This window comes from Eucalyptus grandis, chromosome 7, assembly GCF_016545825.1.
Source record: "Eucalyptus grandis isolate ANBG69807.140 chromosome 7, ASM1654582v1, whole genome shotgun sequence".
Taxonomy (NCBI): domain Eukaryota; kingdom Viridiplantae; phylum Streptophyta; class Magnoliopsida; order Myrtales; family Myrtaceae; genus Eucalyptus; species Eucalyptus grandis.
The window spans coordinates 49,025,640-49,036,219 of NC_052618.1; the positions used below are offsets into that span (position 1 = coordinate 49,025,640).

At 39.7% G+C, this 10,580-nt stretch overlaps 2 protein-coding genes across 6 annotated transcripts; both read right to left on the minus strand.

The window, feature by feature from the left end:
- Positions 1–672: 672 nt before the first annotated feature.
- LOC104455763 (glucose-6-phosphate isomerase 1, chloroplastic) lies at positions 673–6,547 on the minus strand. 5 transcript variants are annotated; one of them, XM_018877300.2, is made up of 7 exons: positions 5,695–6,547; positions 3,769–3,852; positions 3,641–3,678; positions 3,478–3,546; positions 2,720–3,399; positions 1,025–2,210; positions 673–917 (listed from the first exon to the last, which is right to left on the minus strand). In XM_018877300.2, the coding sequence occupies exons 1-5, from the start codon at positions 5,977–5,979 to the stop codon at positions 3,351–3,353; spliced, it is 525 nt and encodes a 174-aa protein (XP_018732845.2). In that variant the 5' UTR covers positions 5,980–6,547; the 3' UTR covers positions 673–917; positions 1,025–2,210; positions 2,720–3,350. The 5 variants fall into 5 exon arrangements, with proteins under 5 accessions (XP_018732845.2, XP_039173174.1, XP_039173175.1 ...); XM_039317240.1 differs by having other exon boundaries at positions 2,647–3,399; XM_039317241.1 differs by having other exon boundaries at positions 1,025–1,081; positions 1,817–3,399.
- Positions 6,548–9,613: 3,066 nt separating this feature from the next.
- On the minus strand, positions 9,614–10,313 carry LOC108961134 (auxin efflux carrier component 5-like). Its single transcript, XM_039317072.1, has 3 exons — positions 10,049–10,313; positions 9,865–9,941; positions 9,614–9,711 (listed from the first exon to the last, which is right to left on the minus strand). Exons 1-3 carry the CDS (start codon positions 10,217–10,219, stop codon positions 9,639–9,641), a joined length of 321 nt encoding a protein of 106 aa, XP_039173006.1. The 5' UTR covers positions 10,220–10,313; the 3' UTR covers positions 9,614–9,638.
- Between the last annotated feature and the right edge of the window lie 267 nt (positions 10,314–10,580).

Sequence of the window (10,580 nt, forward strand, 5' to 3'; positions counted from 1 at the left end):
TTTACCTTTCTTTTCTTCTCTTACCTTGTTCTATCTCCCCAAGCTTTTAGAAGGTTCTTATGTATGAGACTAAAAGCTTGTATCATATATATTATATCGTCAAAACATCACAAATTTTCTATATCAATAAGGGTTCATTTTCTGGTTGTAGTGATGAATTTTTTGCATAATGAGCAGTACTAGCAACCATGAAAAGCCATTGTTAAAACTCCGCCAAGCTTTCAGGAGGACAAAGGGGAAATGCGCATATAGTTTACCTAATTTTTGCATCATTTCTTATAGATTCATATTAATCAAAATCGGGACTTTGAGACTGCAGCATGTAGAGTTTTATCTCTTCAAGCACAGAAACATACCTGGTGAAATTGAGTTTTACTATGATGACCAATCAAAGGAAGGAACGGGTATGGAGACTACTAATGAGATTTAACCACATGAATTGAGAGCTTAAAGGACCAAAGTGAAGGGACTTATAACTTATTAAACCAACATCTTATCAAAGTTGAACAATGCTACGTCTTCTTGCCCACATTATTTTGCGAAATCGAAGTAGTGCATTTTGTGTGACACTGGTATTCTGTAGTCGAGGGCCACAAAGAACTCGAACACAACATTTCGATGTTTGAATAACAAAGTTTTCAAGATATCTTCCAACAATACAAAGAGTGAGAATTAAGAACCACCATATTCTTTATAACAAGAATTAAAAATTCAAGATTGTTTTTATTTCCAAAACTAACTGAAAGTTAACTAATGTCAATTTTGTTTTTATATCTACACACTCAAAAGCTGCAGAAATTCTTTAGATCCTCTTCCTTGCCATACCAGCTTGGTATTTATCTTTGAAATGTGATGATACAGATCCTTGGAGGAGTTCCTAATCATCCCCTCGGTGACTCTAGTAGCAAGTGATATATCTGCACAAACATTCGGTTATTTATATGCATGCATTGTTTCAAATGCCATTTACATATGCACCAATATGTCTTTAGTTCAAATTGAACAGGATTGGAGAAACTAAAACCTTGGGAAGACTTCTTCTCATCAGAGAGCAGCTGCTGCAATGGATATGGGGCTCCTCCTGCAAAATTAGAGGATAAAAACAAAGGAGAATACATTCAGCACTTGAAAAGGAACAACAGTAAAGCATTTGAACTAAACCTAGTAAGTAATTTTTATACACAGCAGGTCTACATCGATGAACTTGCTCAAATCACAACGTCTTTCAATCTCAATAGAAGAAAGATGAAATGTTGTCAACCAAGTTTTCCAGTTTTCGACTCTTCCTCCAACTTTACCATTAAAATTCCAGCCGAATTCCAGGAAGTATCTTATATATGTCTATGCATAATATGTCAATAATGAAAAGGCCAATGTAAAAGTATCTTCCTTTTGTTTATTTGGACCATTTGAACCTTCTTTTGCTCCATTTTCTTCTATAGCAGACCGTGAACCCTTGTTTACAATTGTTCTCTTTCTTAATTGTGAATTACCTATTTCAGGTATAGCAGCTTTCTTCTTCGATCCATGTCTCTTAAAAGTAGCAATAATTTGCTTGCCATCATCATCCCTGCTCTTAGAAGCAGCAATAATTTACATTCCATTGTCAGTCATGCGTTTCTTCTGAATGTCATTTTTCTGCACAAGCTTTCTCTTCTTAGCTCTCTCTTTACTAGCACCAATTCCAAGAGCAGCTTGACCATCTGGACTATTGAATCCATCAGAACATTAAGAATTTTTCTCTGATGCTTCATCATATTGTTCTGAACTCACCAGTTGAGAATGAGATGAAGTGGGCACAAAAGGAGAAGCTAACCATTTGGTTGAAGGTGCTTTTGCTGGAGGTACATCTACCTTATGTTCATCATCATTTTTCTGAGAGGAAGAGGTTCCATCAGTAGAACCACCCAGGGATGGGCAACCAGGCTTGATGGTGCATGGTTCCTCTCCTGGGGACAGATCTGGATTACCTTTCAATGGCTGAACTTCAGGTGTTACAACAGAATTCCCTCCACTCAAAGACCTCTTGCTTGGAAAATGGGAGCCACCAAGCATTCGAGATACTTTTTCCATGGTAGACAATGTCTTCGATCTTGACCCACAAATTTTCGTCCAGCTCACTTCAAATTGGAATCGAGATGGCTTATTGGCTCAACCGAATTATTTTTTGAGCGGCACTTAGGACATTGCCATTTCCCTAGTGGAATCCACTGGAGATGGAAAACAATAAAATGAGACAACTAAATTATCTCAATCAAGTACGATAAGACAAATGACAACAATTAACACATCTAACTCAAGGCAAGACCCCTCAAATAGCTATGAACTACCTTGAGAGGAGGATCAAGGCACTCAATATGAAAGGTCCGGGGACAGCTATCACAACATAACAAGTTGCCTCCAAGATCACAAATAACGCCTTCATAGTAATATTGCAAGACAAAATGTTACCAAAACCACCAGTCAGAGAACAATAGATGGTCCTCAAAAAGTCCTCAGCATCAAAATGATACAAATCCTCAAGACATCTAATTGACACAAAAGAGGATAAAATTTTATCCTGTAGACAAAATTTTGCCTATGGTCATTGTTATGATTCAACAAGGGTTTAGTGTAAATATAAAGGAAAACTATAAGGTGCCTCACCACTTAAAGAAAAAGCATAGTTACGAATAAACAGAAGTGGCATGTGATGCCAAAGCAATCAACAATATATTACCCCCTCAATTCCTTTCTTCTTCAATGAATACCAATCCAGAGAAATTTCAGATTTTAGCTTGTTCCTGGCAGAAGTCGTAGTCTCTGGGGCCTCCAAGGCTACTGAATTCTGTTCTTTATCATATTTCTGAGTGTCAGGACTGTTCTTAAGTACTCGGGACAAAAGCCTCGAGCTACAACTTGCCATGTAAGCTCAAGACTGAAAAACTTCTATGAACTCCAGAATTTAACAGCGGATTCATCTCGATCCAAGAGCAAATAATACATTCCTCAGGGATATCTATGAGCTCAAGACAAGGGATTTTGTACAAACTCGCATTATGCAAAACCTGAAGAGAAGGACCAAGACCGGCAAAGTCAAAGAATTTTGGTGGGAGAGATTGAAAAGGCCTCCATGCACCAGCTTATAGTACGATGTGGATGCTTCTCACAACTTCATATCTGTAGAAAAGAATTTTCCTTGACAGAAAGGTATAGCTCACAAAATTGCTGCCAATCCCAGAGTATCCCCTTCCTCAACCGTTGATCCCGGAGCACTGACTGAGCTGCGAGGCCTCGCTGAATAAAGAAAGACAGAATGCTTAAGCATGATAGAGATTCCATATGTTGGTACACTGGTTGTCAAGATGTCTCTAGAATGGAGCTTCTTCAACTTCTCGCAATCTAGTGGCTGCTCTGGCCCTGGAAAGCAACACAAGAAATAAGCTTGCAGCCAAGCGAACAATAAAAATAGTAAGATAATGCGTATTGAAATCTAACCTCCGAACATATTTTTTGTAATTTAATATCAATGGAAAACTTCCTTTATTCCCATTCTGCTTTCTCAGTCTGATACAACAATCAGGAGCAAATAAGACAGGTAATTTCATTAGGACAAAAAAGAAACGCGCTGGCACAAATATCAGAAAAAGGCAAAACTTACATGACAGATGAAGTAATGGGTTTGGGATTATCAGCCACCTGTCGATGTCCAAGAAGCACATAAGCAGGGAGTTATGTCACTTAATGAAACGAAACATGGAAAGATAACAAATTAAAGTGAACACTTACTTCAACTGGCAAATCATCCTCAATGAACTCCCACCTTTCCTTCTCAAGGTTTAAGGTTTCTTTGTCCCCATCATCGTACAAAACCTATAGTCCCCAATCAGGCCAAATATATTTAGCACAAGATCAAAGAAACGCAGTTGCAAGATCTCAGAGTTAAAAAAATGAGGTACAGAGAGCATAGGGCGAGAGACACCTGCTGAAACAGCCAAACCCTGGAGGGCACATCAGATAAACGATGGACATGTGCTAGAGAAAGAGATGTTATGGAATACTTCTCTATTGACCTTCTATTTTATTTTGTCTAAAGTCTTTTACCTTCGTTTTTTTTTTTTTTTTTTTTTTTTTTTTTGGGTGGGTCCAAAGTCTTTTCTGGCTCATACAACCACTTAATATGTCATAGCAGAACCTCAAAATCCAAATAGTCCAATTAATTTAACAGCATATATAATCGTCATGAACCATGCCAAAGAACTGAAGCAAGATTCACCTTACTAGTCACTGTTATTACCATTAGTTTAGTAAGTGATACATGAACGACAGAAAGATGAGCAAAGCTACACATGAAGTAAGACAACTCCAACAAATCAAGCCCTGAAAATCAGCTTTTGTATGGAAGCATTGTATATCCACCATGTAAGAGAACAACAATGGGATGAAGTAGCCAGAGTAAAAAATTTGAAGATTTCAGCAGCTTATCATGGGCAATGGAGGAATCTTTATTGGAAATGACAATAAAAGGATGGCATCGAAGTCCATTTCATCTAGAAACTTATTCCATGGAAGATGGCAAATCAGAAGCAATACCATACGAAAAGGAGAAATCTTGGAGGAAAAGCAATAGTCAGAAAGGTGATTAAATGAGCTTAAAGCAGAAATCTTGGAGGAAAAGGACAATCTACAAAACCATACGAAGAAACGGTACATCTGATAAAGAGGTATGATGGAAAAAAATTCAAGACGGAAATGAAAATCAGTTCCAAAGGCACAGAATTCTGATGAGTAATTCAGCACAAATATTGCACAGCACCAAACAATTATCAAACACCATCAAGCTTTTTTTTTATCCCAAGGAACATAGCATACCATAAGTAAGGCAAAGAAACACAGCACACCAGATCATCATTTGCAAATACATGAATGGGCACATTGGGCGCCATTCATTGAGAAGAACGAGAAGCTTGTCAACAGGGGCATTGAGGAGGCCATTGCCAACCAATCTGAGCTGCCTTGCCAAAGTCCTCTCAAATGAAGAAGATGACGCCTTTTTTTCTTTCTTGAGCAGCCTTAGGAAAGATGTCTCTAGAATGGCACTGCATGTATCATCATTTTTTCTTTCTTGACATTTATGTGTGTGATTATTTGACAAAAGTAGTACAATGATAAGTTACTTGCCAAAGGATTTACAATCTAGGAAGCACATACAGTGTGGACATGCTAAGTTAATCTACAGTCCCTACATCAATGTTTCTGTGGATCTTCTGACACAACATACAAGTTAGCAATATCTTGGACAAGAAAACATAATATTCCCAGACTTACATGAGACTGTATCCTTAAAGAGAATTTTATTTGCTGCCAGATTTAATACTGCAAGCAGAGAAAGGAATGACAATCTAGGAAGGCAAACAGTGTGGATATGCTATCAGTCCCTAAATGAGCATTCATCCATAGCTTGTAACTTTACTTATATCTGATGCGCAAAATCTAAAATTTACTAGCGCTTTTCAAATTCCGAATCAAAAGACGAAGACAAAAGACCATTGCGCATAAGTGAATCAAGCAGCATATACACTTGCTCCAGATAATGGAGGAGAAACGTAAGAAACTATAACAGCAAACCGATTCAAAAGAAAAAAAAAAAACGCAGGGAACTACAGCCTCTCTTACCACACGAAGAGCAACAACAACCGGAATTCCAGAACTGACCTTACCGCTGATCACGTCGGTAGCGAAATTGCAGACGACGTCGAGCATGCTCTCAATCTGCGCCTTCAGGAACCAAGTTGGCGCGAGCTCCGAATTCCTCAACCAGTAGTGCCCGACCATGCGGCTCTCGTCCAGGTTGGCGATCGCGCCCTTCTCCAGCTCCTCCATCACCTCGAACGCTGCCTGGAACCAGGGCTCCACCTCCTCTAGAAACTCGTTCGTGAACCCGATATGGCTCACGTCCAGTAAAAGCCCTAGCTCTCGGTGCTGGTACAGCCAGTCCATGTACCTCCCCCACAGCGAGCGGGAATCCTTCTCCAGCCCGCACCTCACCTTCTTTGCCGCGCCGTCCGCCCTGCCCAGGTCCGCTGAGAACTCCCCTGCGACCAAGCGGGCCAGCGTCAGGGACAGCGCTCGCTGGGGAATGAGACCGAGGCCGTCTCCCTCGGGCCGGAGGCCGACGGCTTCGCGGCGGAGGCCCGCGGCGTCTTCGGCCTGAGGGACGGGGAGGACGAGCAGATGCCAGAGACGGAGGACGCCATCGGCAGCGACGGCACGGAGTCGAAGCTGATAACGAGTTCGTCAGAGGGACGCAATCGCACGGAGGTCCAGAAGTTGCCGAGAGACCAATGCGAGCACAAAACTTGTGCTTGATCTCCGCGTTGGAAACGGAGGTGGAGGGGGTTGGGACCAGCTGCAACTGACGGCGCTCTTGGACAAGGCGACGTGCCAGAGGCAGATGGTGGCGAGGCTTTTGGGGAGACAGAGCCGGAGACAAAGACGGAGGTGGAAGGGGTGGGATGTGCCGAGAAGAAACAGAGGAAGTCTCGATTGTTCTCTGTTTGAGAGGAGAGAGAAAAAAAAAGAAAAATTTGAGCGGGAGGAATATGCTGACCGTCCTTTCTTTTATGGTGGAGCCGAGCCGAGCCAGCAAAAATCAGCGCCTTCCCTTTTCAGCAGGTCCTGCTCGGGGCGCGTGTGGGTATTTCATTGGTATGTGCGCACCAAGTCAGCAGATGACGTGGCGTGCAGATCCACTGAATATTTCCTCCCATTGGCCAGAGTTTTTATGCCGCACCGCATTGCATTGTCAATTAATGGGACAAGAATTAACAATTTTTGGGATTATCTAAAGAGGGCTTTCAAAGCTGAAATTGAGAGAGGGGAAGGAGTTTCTAACATGATTGTCCTATGAAACGACACTATTGTTGAGGTAACTCCATGTGATTGGAGCAAAAGTTGCCCTGAGGACTAATTGCAAAGGGGCCCATCACAGTCAAGCTCAGCAATTACATTGATGTTAGATTTTTAGACCCAAGTCCCAAGATTTGCAACAACCTATCGAAAGATGTCTCCTTATGCCAGCACTCCCCGGCACCGACCGAGCGGAGGGTGGCCACAAGGGAGGGGAGGCATGGGTCGATGAGCTCAAGCTCGCCGCGGATGAATGGCTGCGCGGCTTCGAGGAGGCTTTGGAGATCGGTGGCGGTGGGAAGAGAGAAAGATTTTGGTGTTGCTGTGGAGGCCACAGCACGGTTCGTTTGATTGAGAGGGAGAGATAGAGAACGAGAGGCGATGGAGTTTCGATAGCTGAGTTTGTGTTTTTTATGGACACGAATGGGAAGAATTCGCGTTTTTACGGCGGGAGGAGAGAGAGAATATGGTGTTGCTATGAAGGCCATAGCGTTTGCTAAGAGAGAGACGAAGAGTGATGATGGAGTTTAAGTTTGGATTGTCTGTGGAAGAAGAGAGACTGCTGCAGAAGTAAGGTTTTCTTGTGAGCTAGCGTTTGTGTTTGTTGAGATATTTATAGCATCTTTTGGTGGACTATGTGCTTGCTACTGGACTTAGCTAAAGATCAAAGATTGAAATGAGAAACAAGAAATATTAGGGTTAATAGCTTGTATGTTTATGACAAATTTTATCTTCCGTTAAATATTACTATGAAATTATTGAGTTTGATAAATTGTGGCAGTTAAAGAATGTTCTAGTTTTAATTTTTTTATCCTCCATTTATCACAGATGTATCAATTTATAGTTTTTCATGGTATTGATCCAATTTAACATAAATTAATGAAGGCTCAATTTATCGCATATATACTAGTTTGGGTTTTTTATAGTCAAAATATTAGTTTGCGATAAATTTATTACCGGTATACAAATTTAGGACTTTTTGTAGTATTAACCCAAAATATTATAATAGGATTCTTATCAACAATAAGAAGTTTGTAAAATAATATTTAGGAGGTTTAAGATAGTTACTGCCCATGTACATATTTTTTTACTTTATATTTGTACCTGCCTTCGGTTTAATAATAATTTGATGATAGTCCATATGATTGTTGCTTGTACGAGACATGGAGGTTCAATTCAGGGGTGTTTATGCTGATGGAGGAGATATATTTGTGGACATGTTGGCTCAAATACATATTTATGACATTGAAGTTATATGAAAGCTTTGTTCGCGATAATGAAAACATTTTTTCATTTACTAATTATTTCAAGTTATATAGAAAAATATTTTCTCAATAAAATATTTTTAACGAAACAAATAGTCTTAATGACTTTTCTTTTGAGTCACCAATTTTTATTTGTCTTAATTAGCAACCTCTTACATTTATTAATTATCTTTGAGAGATTACTAATCTAAATTAGCATAACTTACCAACCTTCATTAAATTACAATCTAGAATTGGCTTATTAACTCTCATTTGAGTTAAATATTGATATTATCAATTTGGTTTTCTTTTTTCTTTTTTCAATTTACCAACTTTTGTCATCGTGCAAGTTTCTATTTACATTTGTTAGCAATGTCTTGAATTTTTCAATTTTTTTAGAAATTACTAACCTTAATTAGAGTCACTTGCCAATTTTTCATTAACTCAATAACCAACTAAAGTTAAATTAGTCTTTCTTCAGGCCATTAAGCTGACTTTCCTAATTATATGGTCCGATGATGCTAGTCCAGCTTGGCGAACTTATCAACTTATCTAGAATTTATTTGGGATAAGTCTTTGGATGGTACCCCATTATCTTTTCTTTATTTTCTAAATGATGATCCCACATTTTTTTGTTCTCACATGCCATAACATTTACAGATGCTATCTCTTATAATCAATGGGGCGATGCAAGCAGATGAATTCAGAAGCCAAAAAGAACTTCAGAAAAAAAAAAAAAAAGCCAAGACGATAACGCCTTAAGAAGTGCGAGCATGTGCTAAAGTGAGCTCTGATATGGTGTGTGGTGAGCCAATGGTGATGCCGGCGGGCGTAAGATGATCAGATTTGCATCATATGGCATTAGTTCAAGAATTCAATTATACCAAATGAAGTTGAATTCACAGTTCCTTTCGGGCGTAATAAGTCACAAGCAATGAATGTTGTGCATCACGATTTCAATAATAAGGATGGATATATTCATTAGCAGATGGACAGGAGCATCAGAGTCAATGGTCGAACAGATGAGCTTGCAAGTATCTGCTCCGGATCACATTTGTCTCCTGAAGGCAATTTAAATTTCAAGCGACAAAATAACCATTAACTTTCACAGTATGTTGATCTCTATCTTTGTAATAGATTGGGGGATAATCAACCTATAGAAAGCATCAGATGCATTTTCTGCCAATGCTCGATATTGAATGGAAGCAACCACAATGACAAAGACATTATCCTGGAGATAAAGTCGTCTATCAACATATAATGACTGATCAACTTTTGAGCTGTTTCCCTTTCTAATCTCTCTCCTTGCTTAATGCTTATAAAATGAAGCAGGAAAACATAAAAGTGTCAATTCTACCGTAGCTTCTGACCAACGCACATGCTTATGCTACCACCTAATCAGCTTCCACAGAAACCAGGAAAACATGTATCTATGCATTGTCAAACATCTTCAACTCAAATTTAAGAAAACTATTCACAACTTCAGGAAAGACAAGATATTCGCCCTTATACAGCGTAATCCAAGCCAATGTAATAACCAATCAACAGTGGAAGGGAAATCACCGTGCCCAACACCACCCTAAAGAGAATTAAACAAGAGTAGATCAATTAGCAATTGTTAATCATATACTTAAGCTCCAAACAAATAAACCTAGAAATAAACCTAGAAACAATATAAAGCAAGGCAATCTTTTAAAATAAGAAAAATGTGACTTCCGAATGATGAACTTACGCAGTACTAAGGACGTTTGCATGTAGTCCGTACTCGTTGCCAAACACGAATGAAGCTATGGCTTGTGGAATTGCCGCCTATACCGGAAAAATAATGATGATAATTAAATAAATTAAATATGAAACAGACTATGTAAATATGAAATGTTTATTATTGATGAATAAACAAAACAATCTAAGCCAACCTGAATGATGGCGATCTGTAAAGCAGGCCCATGCAAGCCCACAGCAAGAGAGCAAACGGCCATGATTGTGGGCCCCACCACAAACCTTGAGACCAATCCTAAGACAGTGGGCCCCGTTCCGCATGCTATAACCCTCGTTTGCATTGGTATGAATATCCCTGCAATTCGCATACACCATGTACACTTTCATTAGATCATCTAAGAAGAAGCAGTGAAAGTGTGTGCACATACCGATGTTGAACATGGCCGTGCCCGTCCCCGCTTTCGACATGATCTCAACTGAACCTTCCATTATACTCGGCATAGTAAATTTGAACCTACAGCAACAACATCAAATTAATCATGTTATACCTAAGAAATACGCTTACTAAAACAAACAAAAATACCTGTTGGCCATGAGAGCCCAAGGAATCATGTTGCGCCTAAGAAATACGCTTACTGAAACAAAAATACCTGTTGGCCATGAGAGCCCAAGCGAGGCCGAGAACATTGGCATACACGTTAGGGTTCATGGCCATCTTCATCCCCATTA